Source organism: Stenella coeruleoalba, assembly GCF_951394435.1.
Source record: "Stenella coeruleoalba genome assembly, chromosome: 14".
Lineage (NCBI taxonomy): Eukaryota > Metazoa > Chordata > Mammalia > Artiodactyla > Delphinidae > Stenella > Stenella coeruleoalba.
In genome coordinates, this window is record NC_137160.1 from 67,952,714 (window position 1) to 67,973,707 (window position 20,994).

The 20,994-nt window shown below is 47.5% G+C and overlaps 1 protein-coding gene across 1 annotated transcript in view; it reads right to left on the reverse strand.

Annotated features, from left to right (window-relative positions):
- ZNRF3 (zinc and ring finger 3) overlaps positions 1-19,222 on the reverse strand; it is a 148,555-nt gene extending 129,333 nt beyond the window's left edge. Inside the window, exon 1 of the mRNA XM_079943387.1 lies at positions 18,729-19,222. Within this exon, the coding sequence (XP_079799513.1) occupies positions 18,729-19,028 (300 nt within the window). The 5' untranslated portion in view covers positions 19,029-19,222. The remainder of the gene's footprint in view (positions 1-18,728) is intronic.
- Between the last annotated feature and the right edge of the window lie 1,772 nt (positions 19,223-20,994).

Genomic DNA, 20,994 nt, shown 5'->3' on the forward strand with positions numbered 1-20,994 from the left:
TCGCTTGTACATTCTCAAGGACAGTACCGTTTTCATGTATGAGAGACCGGGAAAATTAGATAAGGTTAAAATAACAGTTGAAGGATAACACAAAGCCATAAGAGATAAACTGTCAAATGCCCATTTGGCACCTTAGGATTTCATGTGAAAATGACTTCTGGAAATTTTTCTCCAGGTGGCAATTAACATTTTAACCCAAATTCCCCCAAGGGAAAGGGAAATTTCAGGAGGGGGAGGGGAGTGTGACTCAAAGCTCTGCCTCACACAGGGCAAGCACTCAATCCGCATCTGCTGAATGAAAGAAGACAGAAAACCAAGCCGGTGGCTCTGTCCTGGGCCCGTGCTAAGCACTAGCACATCTCTGCGGCAGCTACCACGTTCACCTGCTTTACCTGACTGTCCTTCCGGCAGGACTGTGAATTCCTTGAGGGTGATAATTCTATAGCAGCAAAGCCACAGGTACTACACGTATTAAGCACTTACTGGATGCCTTACATATATTATCTCATTTAATCCTCACAATCCTTTGGAGGTACAAGCTATACTGTCCCATGTTAGAGATGAGGAAACAGTAGTTCAGGGAGGTTGGGTGACCTGGCCAAGGTCACAGAGCTGGCAGTGGCAGAGCCGGGATGCAAATGCTGGCCTGACTCCAGGATGCTGCTCTCCACTACTGTACCCCTTACGTGGCAAAAGTCTGGTCAACTCTGAACTCTCAGAATGCAACTCACAACTGATGTTAGATGTAAAAGGTTTTTAGCCATAAGAGATCAGCAGACCGCCATCAGATTTACCCACCTCAGACTACCTTATGGTGAGGCTGGAAACACAGTCCTGTGTTCCAGGCCAGCTTCTCCATTCACTAGTTGTGTTAAACCTCTCTGCACCTTGGTGTCCTCATCTAGAAACACAGGGATGGAACCTCTTATCGCTCAGAATGGTCCTGAGGATCTAGTGGGACCAACAATGTAAAGCTCCAAGGACAGTGTCTGACACAGTATTCATTCATTCAAATATTTCACCAACCACCTATGTGACCTTCAGCCCCAAAAGCCTTCCATGTAGGAGGAGGCAGCCAGCAGCGATGAAGGCAGCCACAGAAAGGTTCCAGGCCCGGGGAAGTGACAGCAGCTGAGAAGGAAGAAAAAAAGCTTAGATTGTTTCACAAGCAGAGTGTTTACCCAGAGTCCAAGCTGGAGAAACCACTGTCCTCTGTCCTGTCATTTGATTTGATTGGTACAAAGTTTCCTTTTCCTTTTCCTTAATGGTTTAACAAATCTACATCACAGCTCTGTTTTTCCCATTCCTGAGTCAGAAGTCGACCATTCTCTATTACTTTCGGCCAGGAAGTCCAGCAAAGCCAAATGGAGCAAGCCTGCAATGATCAGAACAGAGTTCTGTCTATCTGTATTTCCTGCCCCAGCTACAACAGTCTCTGCCAAAGTTACATCATAAATCATAACTTGCTGAGGCCCGGTCAAGACGCACAGGCAGAGTAGGACAGCGCAGCCTGGTCATCCATAAAGAGACACCTTCACACACATTGCCCAGGTCTCTGCATGGACCTAAAAGGTTTCAGGTCAGCCAGAGAGCAGATTCCTGATCCAAATCAGAAAAAACCTCAGTCTCTAGAAAGTCAAGGGACAAAGAGAAGTGCTTTAAGCAAATTCAAGCAGGCAGATGATACACAGAGGTAGCCTTTACCAAAGAAGCAAAAGGAAGAGTCAATCCTGTGTGTGTGAATGCAGCCAAAGAGCCTTCGCCAAAGCTGCAAAGGAAACAAAAATAAACTAACAGGATAAAAGGAAGGCTGTTGCATGAGGAAGAACTTTTGCTCCAGTTTGAAAAAAAAAGAGAGAGAGAGAGAGAAGAAAAGAAAAGAAAAAGAAAGCACACGCTGAAATGATCTAAAGCTGCCTATAAATATTTGGGAACATCAAAGGCGGTCCTGTTAAATTAAAAATGCTGTCACACAGATAGGAACTAGCCTCTAGCACTGCCAGCTTCAACATGTGAGCCTGTGATCTGAGGAGTGAGGGCTCAGCTCCTCGAGAAATCTGATTCACTAAAGAAAAAAGCGAACGAGCAGTTGAGTTTTAATAAGGGCATTAAATACCTTAGGAATGAGCTAATTAGAGTTTAACTCTTTCAAGACTGTCCGAGCTCTTAAGAATGCTGTAAAGTGAGCTCCCTCCAGAATCTAGTTAAATCGGTCTCGAAACCTGCAGTGTAAAAGAAAAGTATTAAAATAGCACCTTAGGACTTCAAAGCTGGTAAATCCCACCAGGTCCGCTCAGAGGGCGAGTGAAGAGAAGGGAGGAGGCTGGCCCAGAATCGTTTTCAAGGTGAGGTTAGGTTGCTTGCTTATTTAGAGGCTTTTCTTCTTTCCAGTTTGGACTGGGTAAGAATGACCTCACTTCCTGATACCAGATACATTCTACTTACCCTGTGAGTGGGCCCTTCACCTAAGACACTGCAAGGGTGTCGAGTGGAAGCCCTGACCTCGCTCGAGTGCCTCACGAGAAATTACAGCTGAGCCCCACCAGGCACACTCAAGGTCACTGCAGGAAGTCACCGAGCAGTTTCCCTACACACATTCAGGATCAGGATCCTAAGGAAACCAGAAGAGTCCCCATTTAAGAAAGTTCCATCAGGATGCCAGATCCTTCGAGGAGCAAGATTCTTTGGCCTTGAAGTAGAAAGAAGCGGTACCTCTTGGAGAAAGCAAGGAGAAAACACACCTGCACAGAAGGGGAAGGGGCATCTTTCCGTCACCCAGTCTCAGGAATGTGCGAGAAGGGGGTAGACAGAGATGGAAACTACCGTCTCCATTCAAGGAGAGGAATGCACTGCACAGTCTTGGCAGAGTCGGTGGGGGGAGTTATTAAAAAAAAAACAAAAAACCCACAATGCACTCCTATCATTCCCATTTTTAGAAAAAGTCCATGTGCCTAACTTGGGGGGTTAAGATTAATACAGTATTTGCATTGGCATAATTGCACAGTGGATCAAATCAAGCATTGAAGTCACCTGTGCCTGCCACAGGTCCCACATAATTAGGACCCCAGAGCACAGCCTTAGCACATCACAACATTCCACGTGACCTGGCTGGATCCAAAGAAGCAAGCCACAACGCCACTTCCCTTCCGAGCAGTCATGCCCATGTGCAGGCCAAGCGTCCTCAGGAACAACAGACAGGCTGGCCTAGAAACCCAGCCTTCTGTGCACCGGACTTGCAGTTCACACACTTCTGTGTGTGTGTGTCTGTGTGTGTGTGCGCACAGGCCCAAGTGACAGAGCTCAGAGCCTGGACGGTGATCTAGCTGTAGCGTGCAGGGGTGAGCAGATGGAGCCGCAGCAAACACCCCCACACCCCCCGCCCCCCACCCCACCCCTGCCCAGGACACAGAGCTGAAAGAGGGAACCAGGGATCAGCAAGGTGTGAACACCCCGGCCCCTCGCAGAGCGCTTCCAGGGGAGAAAGGACACAGGTGCAAGTGGTCAGCACTGAGCATGTTGGAAATGATACCTACAATATGATCATTTCTCTTGTCAATGACTAGCATCTTTGGATTCTTTAACCTTGATAAACTACGACTTTAGAATAAAAATTTCCAGCCATTTGGGAACTACAACATAAGTGTTAGTATATGTGAGGAACATTATGTAACTCTGTATGTTATTTTCTTCATCATCATCGTTATCATCACTAGACACAAAGAGCGTGGTGTGAGTAACTCAACTCCATTGTACAGATGAAGAAACTGAGACCCAGAAAGGCAAAGTCACCTTTCCACAGCAGGTAACTGGCAGAGTCAGGTCCAAGCCAAGGCAGTCTGGCTCCAGACTTGGTGCTCTGCTGCCTCTCCCATCAGCAAAGGAAATCCAGAAGCACTTTGTTCTGCAAAATTTACAACACAGTTTAAGGAACCCGACAAACCTTGGGTGTCTGCATAGCAAAGGTGCAGACTCCTGCTTCTAATAGCCACACCAATGTCCCATGACACGGAAGTGCTGTCCCAACTCCTCCCAAATACAGTTGGTTCAAGGTTGTAACACTGAACTAAAGAGAACTTACACCCAAATCAGGTTATAGACAGAAAGTTAATTTTTAAGTTGGTTACTAGGAAGACATGTGTATCTTCTCCCATAAAATGGTGATGCCATTTCTGCTCCACAAAAGGCCTATCCATTTAATTGTAATGCACCCAAGGCCTGAGGACCCCGCTCCAGACAGCACAAAGCAAAAAAGCAGCCAAAGGAGATGTCAAGAATCCGTGTACTAAACTCCTTACTCACTTTGGTATCTTGTTTTTTAACGTTACACTCAATTCTGGCAAACGTGGTTCCCTGGTGTTCTAGGAATAGACTACAGAAATTAGAAGCGGCAAATCACAACTTCTGAGAGAGAAGCGCTGGAGAGGAGGGAACAACTTGCAGACAGGTGCCTCAAGCCTGCACAACTCTAGGAGGCGCTGTCCACTTCTGGAGTCATCCTAGATCCACATTATGGCAAACAGAAGCCAGGTATCTTAAGGAAGGGACAGCTTTTCCTAATTCACGCAGAGGGACCCTTTGTGTTGGAGTGGGGAAATGTTAAAAGGTTGAGACACCAGCCCTGTGCTGAAGATGAGACAATCTACTGGGGAGTCACACAGGCGACTCCAAGTCAGCAAGCAACGATTAGATGTGTCGTCAGCATCCACTTCTGAAATAGTAAGTTTTCATTCAAAGGCAGGGACTTCTCTGGTGGCGCAGTGGTTAAGAATCTGCCTGCCAATGCAGGGGACGCAGGTTTGAGCCCTCGTCTGGGAGGATCCCACATGCCACGGAGCAACAAAGCCCGTACACCACAACTACTGAGCCTGCGCTCTAGAGCCCACGGGCCACAACTACTGAACCTGCGTGACACAACTACTGAAGCCTGCGTGCCTAGAGCCCGTGCTCCACGAGAGAAGTCACCGCAGTGAGAAGCCATGCACAATGAAGAGTAGCCCCCGCGCGCAGCAACCAGGATCCAATGCAGCCAAAAATAAATAAATAAATAAATAAATTTACAAAGGGGTGGGGTGCTTTCTTTTCTGTGGGATGAGCCTTGAGGACAGGCCCTCTACGTCATGGGACTGCCTGAGCTACTGAAGCTGCACAAGCCCAGCCTCCAGTGGCTTGGGTCTCCTTCTGTAGAGGGGCTCTAGGACAGAGGATGGTGCCCAAGCGTCCCATCCCATCCTGCCATCCGGGGCTCCCATCTGGCTTACCAGGCCTGATCAATTCCCTTCTGGACCTTTCACTGCACACCACCAAGCACCACAGAATTATGCGGGATACCATATGCAAAGGGGCTGACAGAATTCCAGTGCTGGATGCCAAGACACATCACTCCTCTTCCTCTCCCAGCTCTTGAATGCCAAACCTTGAGAGCTTGGGGCATCCTAAGATCCCACTTATGGGTGATGGCACCTGTCACCATGGTCTTTGCTGAATATACACGATCAGGGAGGGGAGAGGATAAGCCTTCCTGAAATGGGAAGTAGGGAGGAATGAGGATAAGGAGCTGGGGAGGGGGAGTCCCCCAACCATCCCGCCTACTGCTCTTTCCCTTCCCCTCCCCCAATCAGCCATTACTGGATCAGAGTTACCAGAGGGCAAGGGATGTTGGCAGGAGGTGGGAGGAAGGGTTTGTAAATAGTAAGACACAGAAGATTCCTTATTTACCCTGCAGCAAGTAGGGAAGACATTTATACGTGAACTTAGACAAGTTTGCAAGAGGACAATTAAAACAGCCTTGCCTAAGTAAATTTTAAAAATTAATTATTAAGAAAATTAATGTCATCTGAGCATGTTGTAAGAATTCTAGAGTTTTCTACATCTTCTTGTAGGAACACAAGAAGATGTAGGGAATAATATAGGGAATATATATTCCCTATATAGGGAATATAGGGAATATATATATAGGGAATAATTTCACTTGGAATATTCAAAACTATTCTACCCCCATCCCATTGCTGTTTCAGAGTCTCCCCCTTCCAAAAACAAGGTTGGCATGGCAACCAGAGCACCAGTCACTGTGGTCCCTAACCACATCCGCCAGGGCCTGGCTTGCTAAGACGTGTGCCAGCTCTGTTGTCTGTAGGGCACTCCTGGCCACAGCACACAGCAAGCTATAATCAAGTCAGAAACCATCGCATTTGTATAGAACTCGGCTCAACATAAATATTCATTAAATGTGAAATCCTATGGTGATGCAATGTTGAGACTGCAAATTTAAACACAAGAGTCAGGAAATGCAAAAATTGCCTCTCGAACTTGAATCACTCATACGGCACATTTAATGCCAAGCAAGTTTATATGTGTCCTAGAGATTTACACCTAATAACTCCAAAGTTTCAAAACTACACATTAGCTGTTCATTTAACTCCCTGAGTGAGGGTGATATTTACTGATGGGCACTGGAACATTTCCGGAGTGGACATGCCGTGAAAAGGCATGACAACCCTCTAGTACAAGTGAACTATAACACGTCATGGATAGACTCTGGAATATTCCTGGAGGCCCCAGCACCCATATAATAACCACTGTTCCACAACAAACAGCAACAATAACCCAAAAAAATTTCAATATGTACATAATGAAGCAATAACTTAATAATTCCCAAATGCTTATAGTGGGGCCCTTAAAGAGTAGAAAATCACATTCATTAAACTGAAATCTAAATTTCTTCCACTCGTAGTGTGCTGGTCTCTTTAGAAATACTACTGTAGTCCTTTAAAACTGCTTCCCATCCAGCACCTAAACACAGGCTCAGCCAGAACTTCCAAGGCTGGAGGGAGGGGGATCAAGGAAACAATATGGTATAAATTTAAGTAAGGATGGGTCATTCTGGAACTACACGTAACTGTTCCTATTCCCCAAAATGCCAGTTTTTTAAGTGACACCAAAATATTGTTCATATTTAAATAAAACATACCCCCTAAAAGTCTACAGTCAGGCTGAGATGTCTCTTCTCCAGCATGCTCTGAACACTGCACCCAGGCAGCCACACGCCAGCCTGGGAGGAGGAGTCAGATGGTGCTACGTCCTGATCCCACATCCTTTTTCCAGGCCTGGAGAACAGAGGCAAGGTGAAATTATTTTCAGAGTCTGCTCCATTCCCAACTACTTGGAATATCCCTAAGACACACCCATGTCTTGTGAATTGTTTCTACAATCACAGAAAGCTCTCCCTCAAAAAGCCAAGTCTTCTTCTGGCTACACTAACATCTCCATCACTATCCTATCCCAAAGTATCATGATCTAGAAGAATTTCAGCTCAGTAAATATTTAAGAGTTTTACTGCAGGGCAACAGGGGGATGAGTAAGACACAAGCCCGCTCTGCTGGGAGCTGTGATTTTGTGGGGAAAAGAAAACAAAGAATAAGGTATTGAAGACCAGCTGAGAAGTGAAAAATGGAGTGCTTCAGTCGAAGGAACCCACCAGTAGAACTTGGAAACACTTGATGGGAAGAGCTGGAAGTTTGACCACAGGTGAAAGCGTTGGGAGAGAGGATAGGAGGGTAGGGGGCAAAGGTGGGGGTCAGGAACATGGAGGCGTAGAAACATATTCCCGCAGAAGGGCAATCCAAAACGAAGGGCACAGAGGGAAGAAAGCCCAGGACCCATTCAGGAAATAAGGGCGGGAACACACAGGATCCAGGCCCGCATCCCAGGCCATCTCTGTGCTCAGCTTGCTAGTAAACAACAGGATGGCACTGAAAGATTTTGATCAAGGGAATGACAAGATCAGAGGTTACTTTGGAAAGATGAATCCGGTGGGGAGGGGAAGAACTGCTGGGAGGAGTGAGACTGTGAGGCAGGGAGATGCTTAGGCAGCACCTGGCATGAAGCGGTAAGGTCATCAAGGAAAGAGCAAGTTCATTTCCTCTGACTTGGCCACAAGCTACCTTGATTTAAATTTTGAAATGGCTTTGCAAGTCAAGCTTGCAACATTCTTTACATGCCATTAGCTGCCTGCTTCCCACCTACTCCAAGACTGAGGCACTTTCTGAAAAGATGCCAAGTCACCGAGTACCCATTGATGGGTCCAAAAATCGTATAAAGGTGCTGAACACACAATGTCAAATGCATTTAAGTAAAAGCATACAATAGGTACAAAGAAAAGCATTCTACGTCAAGTGTGGGACAAGCCTTGGCAACCAGGACAACCTGAACAGCAGACGGCCTTCTGGGTAGAATCCAGGGAAGGTACTCCTAGCTGGGAGGATGAAACAAGATAACACAGGTGAAAGTTCATGGGGGCCCCTAAAGCATGTGGAAGATTTGCTGGAACCTGAGCATCAGAGTGGGATGCCGCTCTAGAAAGACCAGCACCTGGGAACACCAAGACCCAAGTTCTAACCCCAGCTCCTCTCGTGACCAAAGGCTTGAGGAGCCTGCCCACAGCGCCCTCACTGTAAAAGGAGAGCAAAGCCACAGCATTCCAGGGTGCCCTCCAGCTCAATCAAGGACTCTTGCAGTCAAAAGAAACCAAGGAGCAAAAAGAGAGAAGGGACAAAGATCATAATGAAGGCACAGGCCAAATGGCTCTAGAAGATGAAAGCACCTATGTCAAAGTGAAGAGAACACTCTGGTCACCCTAGGGCCAGTGCAGCCCTCCCCGGTAGCAGAACTTGAGGCTCACATGGTCTGGTGAAGTGTCATAAAGCCACTAATGGCCATCTGAAACGCAAATGGCTGAGAAAGGAGCGAACAGAGACCTGCCAAGTGCAACTTAAAAGCTTTCAGCTCCAGAACTTCCAGCGATAGAACGGATGGCAAACGTCAATACCCACAGGGCCCAGGCACTTGTAGACACCGGATCGCTACAGTGCGCACAGCAAGCAGCAGCAACGCAACAGAGGCTTATAAACTGGGGCCTGTGTCCCATCTGAAGAGGGCAGCTGTTATTCCACTGGGGCAGGCTGTCGCCACGTGGGAATGTGGGTCCAACGTTGCCAGATCTTTTCATTTTTCAGGAAGAGCCAAAGCTCCAGATTATTATGTAAAATTTCTAGATTTTTTTAACAGGGATCAAACAAAATAGCAAGACTTCATTTTCAGCCCATGGGCCTGCTGTTTGGAGGCACCCTGACGGTCTGGTGCTTGGCTCTAATGCATCTCTGCCCACCACAAACTGACGGCATCACTCTGAATGAGAGGACGGGGAAAGAGACAGGGCAGAAAACATCAAGTGCAGCAGCACCCACCTGGGCCACAATCAGTTGCCACGGGGTATGCTGACAGCACAGTGGTCCCTCCCGTGAGGTCGCCTCTAGGCCTCGGAGCATGGCCATCTGCCTGGCCAGCCGATGTGTCCCTGCCCAGAACACTAGGGTAGCAGCTCCTGGATTGTGCTCAGATACGCCTACAAGGGAGGGACCCAGGTACCACGCCAGGTACCTTCCCTTCGATGCGGACATTGGTCATAACTCAGATCCTCATGGCAGAGGGAAAAAGCCAGTACTTTACCATTTACTAAGTGATAGGAATATATAGCCTTTCACTTTTATGAAATTGTTTTCTGATGTGGGTTTGTTTTTTTTTTAAGAAACAGATACTACCCATTGTGAGTGGGTGTGTGTGGACCTGGTTGGGGAGTGTAAACTAGATCCACTCTTCTGCAGAGCAAACTGACAATACATAACAAGAGCATGAAAAATGTTTATACCTCTCGACCCAGTGGTCCCAATTCTAGAACTTGATTCTTTGAAGACAATCAAGAGACAGAGAAAAGATGTTCCTCACAGCATTACTTACAATAAAGAAAAACAAGACACTAAAAATGTTTCAGAGTATTTATTAGTAAGAGGAAAATACTTAAGGTACATGAAGGGTTATAAACACTATGTAATGTTTTTTCCAATTTTCTTAAAAATCCCTCCAAGCTCATAGGAAAAAAAGAAAGGAAATCTATACCAAAACACAAAAGGTTAACAGAGTATGTGTAGGCAGCGGGATTGATTTTCTTTTTCATACTTTTCTGTATTTTCCAAGTATTCTACAATAAATATGCATTATTTTTATAATTAAAAAATAAGTTAGATGATTTTTTTTTAAAGGAAAATTTTGGCCCTGACAAGAAGTAATGTAAAATGAATCTATTCTAACATTTTTGCCCAAATTGTATCAAAATACACCCAGGTCCTTAAGCAAGAGGGTCAGTGAGCTTTGTCTTCAAGTGACCCAAGTTCACTCCCAGCTCTGTGGCCTTGAGAAGCTTACTTACACTCTGAGCCCTGGTTTCCTCTGTTAAGTGCAGCTAATTCAACTGCCCAAATATGTATGGGAGAAATCATGAAAATGACATCTGTAAATCACAAACTGTATTGTGGGTGTATGTTTCTTCTCTAGGCTGTATTCATGGTAAGAACTCAATAAATGTCTGCTGACAAGTTAGGGTATTCAGTTTAAGTAGAAAATCAAGTTTTAATTAAATTCTTACAGCACTGAATGGCTTCCCATACACACACCTAATCGAGCACCACCCCTACTCTCCTATTTTTAAAATGCAGCAGCTTCTGCACCAGGAGACCAGAAGTCCCCATTCCAACATAAATTCCCCCGTGAAACTTCTAGAATCATCAAAGTCTGTTTTCACCAAATGAGCTCTACACACTGAGTTTCTAAACAACCATAACAGACTGGCTGCTGGGGAAAGAAGGGGGTTAATATCAAGTCTTACAACACATCTTAAGGGTAATAAAAATAAAACGCTCTCCCTTGAACCACAATAGGCCAGCTGACCTCATTCTCTTCACACTATCATGAGTCAACAGAGCCGCTAAAAGTCAGATTTTAAAACATCTCATTCAAGCTGCAAATGGAACAAAGAACCTCTACTCTTTACAGCCTCCCCATCCTGTTTGACAGGTATAAAGGCACGTCTCCACGAAGGGGTTATCAGCTTTAACCTCAAAGGTAGGTAAAAAAATGAGTCAGAAAGGGCCAGAAGGCGCAAATCCATGTACTGTGTCATTACAGACGTTTTTCTTCAGAATGGGTTGCCCAGGCCTACACATAGCACCAGGGCCAGACGTACCCTCAGTATCCCATAGGCGTGTTCCACCAGAGGACCTGTGGTTGGCACACTGTCCGCCCCCTCCACTCAGCTGCATGCAGGCAGGGCCAGTGTCTCACTCGTCCCCACCTGCTGCCTCACCCCGCACAGGGTCTGGGGACAGAAGGCAGCAGTGAATGCCTGTCCATTACGGAAATGCAGACCTATGGGAAGGTTTAACAGCCAGAAGGATGGCATGAGCGGGGAGAAGCCACAGCTTTAAGTTCTTACAATCTTTTAAATCAAATTTCAAATCACAGGGAACATGCAGACTGTGTAAAGTAAGAAAGGTGATGGACACAGGATGGGGCCTCTTTGGAAAAAGCCATGCAGGCTCCGAAATGGCTCTAAAAAGCTGGCCACAGGAAGGAGGTGTGTCTCACGTCAGAAATCCCTTTAAATGCCAGAGCGCCATGGCCATTCCAACTTTCCCAAAGCCAAACAACAACGGATGTGCCACGGAGCGACGGTTGTGTACTCAAGTCACTGGTCGCTCTTCCCAACCTTGGCAGAATGGCTCTTTGTGGAAAAAACAAGGTAGAATGAGACTGTGTGATTAAAAAAAGAAGAAAGAGAGAAAAGGGGAAGGAGGGAAGAAAGGAAGGAAGGAAGGAAGGAAGGAAGGGCGGGAGGCAGGGAGGGAAGAGATCTCTAAGAGTGGAGGGTTTTCTCAGTTGAAGTTACAGACTCATTTCTTGGTCCATCAGTCTGGATTACTGACTCTAAATTCCACCATCAGCTGCCATAATCTCACCCCAAGCAGAAGAAAGTGCCAAGTGAAGCAGTCTTGTAAAAACAGAAATGGCTTAGAATCACACAGACCTGGGTTTGAATCTGATCCCTGCTACCGACCTGCTCAGTGACTTCACCTCTCTGAGCTTAGTTTCTTCATCTGAAAACCTGGGGCATCCCATTTACCTCGTCCGTTAAGTGTAAGCACAGCACTGGCCCAAGGCCTGGCATGCAGAAGCATATGATCATTACTACCTATTTTTAAAAGCTCTGACAGAGGAAAACTGAGCAACTCAAAATCTAAATTAAAGGAGAAAAGCAACCACTTAAACCCAATGTGCAGATTTAGAAGGTCTGGCTTTCCCCAAGTATACACCTGATCATAAAGCACGCTTCTCTGTTGGCTCTCCCTGGCACACTCAGACGAGGTGCAGCCGAGGATGACATAAAGGCCCAAGCCTGGAAGTCAGGAGACCCAGACAGTTCTCCAGGGTCATCTATACCTCACCATGTGGCCCTGGCCCTTCGCTTCTTTGGAACTTCGTCTCCTTATCGAACACATTAAAGGGCTGAGTCTGGTTCTTCGGATTATTAAGATGGATTTAAAAGTCATTTTTGTCATGAACTGCAAATCCGCATCGTCCAGACGTGGGAAACGCCATCAAGAAGCAAAGTTTTCACATGACATATATTCAGGTTAATGATGATTCTGAATACCAAACCTTTATAGTTATTCCCAGGGACACTAGGGTTTGGCTGTGAACTATTCTCCATGTGTCTGTCCATCCATAACAGCTGTCCACATTAGGGCTTTCTCAATTATCAGTGTTTTACCACGAAAAGCACGTCTTCAGACCTTTATGTCAGGTACCCTGCCCCTGAACATGTGCACACACACAGGTCACTTTCATACAACCTGGTATTATAATATCAGTGGGTCCACCAGAACCATTCTTTGCATCTAATCAAGCAAGCTTCTGTAAATAACAACCAAGAAGGAAAGCTAATCCCAGCATGTATAGCCAAAGCAAATGACATTGTTCTCATCGATTAATCCAAGCCCATTAAGACCCACTGTCTGCCTGGTGTCCACTCTGAATCCATCATTCATTCACTAATAGTGAGTGTCTGATAAGCAGCAGGTACCAGGGACCCAGGGATGAACAAAAGCAAATAGGCCTGTGCCCAGGTCCACAAGGAAGATGTAAGGAGTTGCTCTTAAGGCATTTCAACATCGACGGACACTCCGTTTCATTTTCCAGTGAATTACTGCAAAGGCACAAACATCCGCACTTCGCACACCCTGCATTGAGCCTCACCTTCTTGCCCTTCACCAGCTAAATGCAGAAAATTCTTTATTTTTTTTAACTTAAGTATAATTGACCTACAACATTATGTTAGTTCCAGGTACACAACATAATGATTCGATATTAAAATGCACAAAATTCTGGGAGTGACCATCTTCTCACTTCTCCCAAGGATGATGCATTTAACTACTATCAGATAGACGCACAGGAGAGAAGTTAATCCATTAGAGACAATGGATGCCTTCAGGACCAAGGGCTCTATTGTGCAGGGAAACCCAGTTGGGAAGAATTATCATTTATCCACACACGTCTGGCTCTATAAGGGACTGTGAACTCCAGAAGACAACAGCAATACAGTATCTGGTACAGAATAGGGCTTTGGTAGAAATCTATCAAATGAACATGCTCGATGGAAACACATAAACCTGCAGACCTCTCTACAACTCACGCCACTCAAATCCTCAGTGATGCACTACTTGATGACAGGTACTAGGTGAGTGCTTCTTTTTCCTCTTGGAGAGGAGGGGCATCACAGAACCCACCAAGGGGAAAAATTATGTATCTTCTCAGGAAAATGAAAGTGCACATACACGGGATTGTGTGTATAATTTCAGGGGTTCACAGGCGCTCTCTGGAAGTCTGTGTCCCTCGGGTTAAGAACCCCTATGCTAGACTGTTAAAAATTAGACTTGGGACTTCCCTGGTGGTCCAGTGGTAAAGAATCCACCTTCCAATGCAGGGGACACGGGTTCAATCCCTAGTCAGGGAACTAAGATCCCACATGCCATGGGGCAACTAAGCCTGCACGCCACAACTACTGAGCCCGTGCATCCTGGAGCCCCTGTGCCACAACTAGAGAGAAACCCACGCCACAGCTAAAGATAAGCCCACACACCACAACGAAGAGCCCGCAACACAGTGAAAGATCCCGCATGCCTCAACGAAGATACCGCATGCTGCAACTAAGACCCAATGCGGCCAAAAAAAATAAAATTAAATAAATAAAATAATTTTAAAAATTAGACGTGAATTAATGTCAAGACCTAGCCGGCCAAGTCCTATTTATTTGGCGATAATAGGAAGAAAGGGGCCAGAAAGACCTGGGTTTCAACCCAGGTTTTATCATGCGCTAGATGTGTGAGGTCGAATAAGTCAAATCGCCTTTCTCAGCCTCAGTTTCCTCATCTGTGAAATGGGTTAACAACAGTTGTTGAGTCCATGTTAAAGTAATGATTAGATGAGCAAACACATGACGTGCTTGGCACAGTGCCCGGTACAAAATAAATGCTCCTAAATGGAAGCCATCACCACCCTCTCTAGTCTCCAGACCCCACACTTACCTCCCACTCCCATCTTCATCTCCATACAGAGCTGTATTAGTAACCCCCAGGGCATCTCAAAGAACAAGACAGAAAATAAGAGCCCCTAAGAATTCACAAGGTCACAAAACACAGCCCTAATGTTTTTCCCAAAATCAAATGCTTGGTTTTAACCTATGAAGGCCCTTCTGACAAGACAGTCAGCAGTCCCTTTTTGTGTAAATCCAGGTCAGCTGTCAGCACGCAATTGTTCTATTAGGCCAAGTCAATTTTTAGAGGCAGGCCTGTTAAGTTAACTTAAAATGGAGATGAAAAGAAAGTGTTTGATCAAATGCTAAACTGCAGAAACAAACTGACAGGGAAACAAGGCAGAGGAATTAGTTTCCTAAAATTATTGTCTCTGATACCCTTAGTTAACACTGGCTATTTAAGGACCTCACTCAGCCTTTCTAACCCACCACTCAGCTCTCCTCCTACCCCTCATGGCTAAAGGCACTGGCTTAGTTCTTTTTTTTTTTTTTAATAAATGTATTTATTTTTGGCTGCGTTGGCTCTTCATTGCTGTGTGCGGGCTTTCCCTAGTTGCAGCGAGCAGGGACTACCCTTCCTTGCAGTGCGCGGGAGTCTCATTGCAGTGGCTTCTCTTGTTGTGAAGCACGGGCTCTAGGCGCACGGGCTTCAGTAGCTGTAGCACGCAGGCTCAGTAGTTGTGGCTCGCGGGCTCTAGAGTGCAGGCTCAGTAGTTGTGGCGCACGGGCTTAGTTGCTCCGCAGCATGTGGGATCTTCACGAACCAGGGATCGAACCCGCGTCCCCTGCATTAGCAGGCAGATTCTTAACCACTACACCACCAGGGAAGTCCCACTGGCTTAGTTCTTAAATGTTCTCAGCAAGCTGTGCTTTCAAGACCATTCATCACTTAACCCAGGATCCAGAGAGGCCGATTTTAAAGTTACACAAAACCTACCAATCAGATGTCTTCTACAGATGAATTTCTCAAGCATTTCCAAATATCTGACTTCAAGAGGGGAAAAGATGCATTTCCACTTTGAAACAATCTTTCACCTCTATGCAAGTTTTCTTTGTTTGCTTAACCAATCCACATACCCTAGCCAGTGTTTAATTGGGCCTTTATTTAACATCACTAACCATGTGAGTTGAACAACCAAGTCTCAAAGTTTCAGATAAGGATCTCATTAATAGCAACAAATTGGTTCAAAGATGAAATATGTATCAATATGTCTAAGAACCCTTTAAAGTTCCACACTTCAGAACTATGGGAGAAGTGTAATTACTTCCTCCATCATTCACACTGTATGCTTGACACTTAAAAGCAAATGGGCTTTAATGCTGCATGAATAAATAAGATAATAAAAGTAATGAATAGCATTTCATAGCAACACATTGTTTTCACAACTTTCACAGAGGAAGATGTCAAAAAAAAATCTTTTTCCAGAGCACACTGATGACCTTGGGAAAGTTATTTAAGCCTAAAATGCACAAGGAGAGAACCAAGACTCCTGTGACTAATCCCAAGGTTCGAATCTCTCTCTCTCTCTCTCTCTCTCTCTCACTCACAGACACACACACACACACACACACACACACACACACACACACACACCCCTAAGCCTCCCCCTACTCCAACTCATGCAGATGAATGAACAGGTACTCTAATTAGGAGTATCTGGGCAAACCAGACTATGATAAGGTATCTACTCTATAAACATACACACACACATACTTCCATTGCATACAATACGGAGGGAAAAAAATCAGTGATACAAACCAATTTCCTATCTTAGAATTCTTAAAGGAGAGAGTCTCCCAAAACGGTTCTTTTCTCCCCTAAAGCATGAACAACAGGGCTGCGGAATCCCACGGGAAATAACAAAAGCAATCCTATAGGTGCTACTATTTAGGTTTCGTTAAAGGAAAATGAACTCTGCTCTGAAGACCATAAAATATTAAATAGCAAGTTATGCAGAGTTTTTTCAAGATAGTAAATAGAAGGAGGCTTGAAAAGTTCAACAAGGGCACTTAGAAAACCTGATTAATCTGAAGCTGAACACCAATTTGTTTCTTGTACATTCTCATTTCTCACGCAAAATGTGACATTCCTTCTCAGCAGTCCTAAAACATCAGCTTTCCTTACAAAAACGTTCTTCAGGGCTGACGGGCCACACCAGTTCCTTCACTCAAGCGTATTCGAAGAAATAATAAAAGCATGCCAGCCTCTGTACACACACAGCCCTAGAAGCCACGCTGAGCTCCTTCTGTGCACACGGAGAGGTTCGGCAAGTAGGCCTCACAACAAAGTTATCAAAGATATAGAGTGAGAACACCAAGAAATGACTATTCAGACAGCTCAGATAAACTCACCCGCATTACTGCAGTTATAAGGGAATTAAGGACACCTATTAGTGACTGCTTAACAGGTAAACTTATTAAATACCATTTAAGTCATTTTTCTTTACTTAGCAATTGTTGACTTTTTTTTTGGCGAGGCTAATGGACTACAAAGGAGTTAGATAAGCACTTCAAAAAGTTTTAAAAGAGAATAGATTCCTTCTGCCAAATTCACACATTATCTCTCCACTCACAAGGATAAAAGTTACAAATGGTGTGTTTAAACTGCTAATTTTGTATTAAATGGCGAACCCCAGATTATCTCCAAAGCATAGCACTACTCATAACGGATAGCTCGCCAGACAAACTACCAGGGAGAAAGAGTACAAGTTAAAAAACACTGCAGATAAAAATCGCAAACTTCAAAAGTCTCCTTCAAAAAGTGAAGTGCCACGTTAAAAAATCTTTTCTCTTAGAAGGCTGTAAATCAAACATTTTCTATAGGCATCAGGCCACAGTGAAAGCCTCAAAGAGAAACAAGGAGTCACAACGAGTAAGCTTTAAGATTCAAACTGTGCTTGAAGGTTGCGAATGAAATGTGTAGGAATCTTCAGCAAACCATGGTCTCTAAATCTTATAAAGACCGTAATTATAACATTATCAAAACAAAAAAAGTCCAAAATCCTTTAACATATATGTAGTCACAGAACTCAAACAACATGTGTTTTCCCTTCTATTCAACCTGCAGAAGTTTAAGATAGGGATGTAAGGACACACCTCTAAGGGCCAAGCTGCAGGGCTCCCTGTCCTAACCATGCAGGCCTTTGAGTCTGCACCAGGAGAGGGGAAAGGAAAGGCTGCTTGCAGTTATTCCACTCGGTCCCCCTCTCTTCATTCATAAGTCATCCAAGAGTGAAGTGCAGAAGGCCCAAAGCTTAGAGCCCTGCAGCCAACCCTTCTCCCCCAAAAGGTTCAAAGACAAGCCAACCGTTTCAAATCGCCCCCATCCCAGGCACGCATATTAACCGCAGTAAGTGCGCTGGCTGTCTACTAACAAGTTGATAAAATCATAGCCCCGAAGCAGGAAGGCATCTACCCAGTTCACCATCTGCAGAGGCTTGGGCTCAGAGTTCCTCCTTGAAAGAGCGGGGTCAGCTTAAAGCTAGCTCTCCCTAGCCTTTGGAATGCACACCTCTTTCATCTGGAGCAAGGTGGAGGCCCTGTCAGTGAGCGACCCCGTCTCCCGATTTGCAGGCCCTCTGCAGAAGTCCTTGGCCGAGAAGCGGGCAGACTGCCTCCCTCCCACCCTCTGTAATCTGAGGCACGCAGCGAGGGCTGCCTGCTTCGTCCACTCCAGGGCACCCGCGATCCCCACTCCTCGGCGGGCTCCCGCTGCTCTCCTCCTGCCGCTGCTTGTCCAGAGCCCCACAGGAGGGTCAGCGCCCAGGTGAGGCTGGCGGCAGGTTCCAGGGGAGAACCTGATGTTGTGCAGCCCCTCAGACAAGGCTGGCTACTCCCCAAAAGAACATGCACGGGTGGGAAGGACAGCCTGCGACCTGGAACAAGCCAACCCATCCTTCATCACTTATCTTTCCGAAGTTGGCATTCAACAGGTAGTTCCCGGGACTTACACCTGAGGCAAACCGAAAGCCCCAACGGCCCGAGGCGGCTGCCCCAACGTGGGTGCCCGGACCCGGGGTCCCGCTCCCGCTCCCCGGACCCACAGGAGGCCGAGCCCCCACGTGCGCTCGCCCCCCGCAGCGGCGCCCTGGAGGCCGCGTCCCGCCCGCCAGCCAGGGAGGGATGCCGCTGGCCTCCTCGCTGCCCCTCCCGCCCGCCCGCCCGCCAGCCCGCGGCGGGGTCGGCGGGCGCAGCCCCCGGAGCCATCTTGTGGCGGCGGCGGCGCGGGGCCCGGGCGGCGGGCAGCTACCTGCACAATCTCGCCCTCCGCGCTGAGCGTGGCCCCGGCCCGCGAGAAGCGGCCCGTAAGGCCGGTGGTGTAGGTGGTGTAGTCGCCGCTCGGGCTCGACTCGAACAGCACCACCTCCACGAACGCCGTCTCCTTGGCCCGCGCCGCGCCGGGCCCCGCGGCCGCCAGCAACAGCCCGAGCAGCAGCGGTAGCGGCGGCGGCGGCGGCAGGCGGCGGCCGCGGGGGCAGCGGGGGCGGCGGCGGAGGCGGCGGCGGCGGCGGCCCGGGGCCCCTGGGCGCCCGCCCGAGCGCGGCCTCATGGTCCTGCGGCGGGAGGGCGCGGAGGGCGGGCGCGGCCGGGCATAGTCGCGGGCCGGCGGAGGACCGAGCGCGGGCGGACGCCTCACAGCCCCATCGCGGCGGCGGCGGCGGCGGCTTTGTGGGTCGCAGGCTCTGCTCGGCTCCCCCGGGCGTCGCGCTGCGGCCCTTTCATCTGCTCCACGTGAGGGGTTATCCCCGCCCCGGCAACGTCGTGACCCGCTCTCCCCTCCCTCTCAGCGCTCGACCGCCTCTGCAGCCGGGGGGAGAGGGAAGGCGGGGCGGGCGCGCCTGCGGCGGGGGCGGGGCCGGATGGCCGGGCACGCCCCCGTGTTAGCCCCGCCCCTCATCCCAGCCCCGCCTCTCGTCCGCCGTCTGCACTCCTCCCCTTGCTGTCGCACCGCCCACCGTCTCGCTCCGCCCCCTCATCCTCGCCCCGCCCCCACGCTCTAGCTCCACCCCTTGGGTCGAGCTCCGCCCCCACCGCGCTCCGCCCTCCGCGGCAGACATGTCTCCTCGCGGTTGCTGAAGTTCGGCGGGAATGGGGACCGCATTCTGCTCTGGGCCGATGTGCGTCCTCTATGGAGACCCCACGCCTCCTGCTCCCATGCAAGATTTAGATTCTTGTCCTTCCCGGCTCCCCCGCCCCAATCTGCAGTTCCTGGGAGCGGAGCCACTGCACCTGGTCCTCCACCCCCACCCCCACCCCCACCCCCAGGATCGAAAGGGAACGACTCCGGCGGTCTGGGGAGGTGTGCCGCTGGGCCATGACGGGGCGTGTCCGGTTCTTGCACTGGTGTCGCTTAGACAGCTACTCTCAACTGTGTGTGTAGGAGGGGGGCGGGGGTGAGAAAGCCATTAAGTCATTTGGACTCTGATGGAAATAATCTGTCTGCAACCCCAGAGGCTGTAACTGAAACATCCCCCTCGATAGAAGTTCTGAAACTTTGATTGTCTCCTGTGCAGGAGTCCAGAGGATTCCAACACCATCGCACTTTATGCGCAGAGGATAGATGCTAAATTATCATACCTAAGACACGTGCTCTAGGGCCCAGGGTTTCCCAGTCACCCAAAAGATAAACTTTGAATTCTCTTTGGAATATGCCTTTTCCTTCCTCATCTATTCCTCTCTGAGAATCGAACCTTCTTTCAAAATCCAGATTCAATTCCCATTTCCTCTGTGGAGTCTTCCCTGTATGACCAGAATGACTTTGTTCAGATATTTGCAAATAGTTGGTTAAGATGATCTGCTTCTACTTGCTACCACACCCAAAATATTAAAAAGAAAACTCATTGTGAATTGTCTTGGGTAAACAACTTACCAAGGTTACAATTTAAAGTAGAAAAAATGTGGAATAGAAAATACACTTGAAAAAACTCCACAGGTCTGTGTTGCTGCATTTGGACCACCCAGAGCTACTGCTCAGGAGGGAGGCACCTGGAAAAGCAGGGTTTTGAGTATGGTGGCTTTTTAGTTTCTCCAGAACCAAGCCTAACCAGTGCTGACTGGACTGGGCAACATCAGTCCTGACAATGGGCTCCCTCTACATGGCACAGTCCAGTCCTTAACAGGGAGGTCCATCACTACAGCCCATCCGTGACACGCTGCAATATTTAAAATTCAAGGTCACCATCAACTGATGAATGGATAAACAAAATGTGGTATATCCATACAATGGCATATTATTCTTCAAGGAATGAAGTACTGATGCATGCTGCAACATGGATGAACCTTGAAAACATGCTGAGTGAAAGAATCCAATCACAAAGGACCACATAGTACATGATTCCATTTATATGAAATGTCCAAATTAGGCAAATCTACAGAGACAGAAAGTAGATTAGTGGTTGCCAGGGACCGGGAGGAGGCAGGAATGGGTAGTGGCTGCTAATGGGTTTCTTCTGGGGGTGATGAAAATGTTCCAGAATTAGATAATGGTGATGGTTGCACAACTCTGTAAATACACT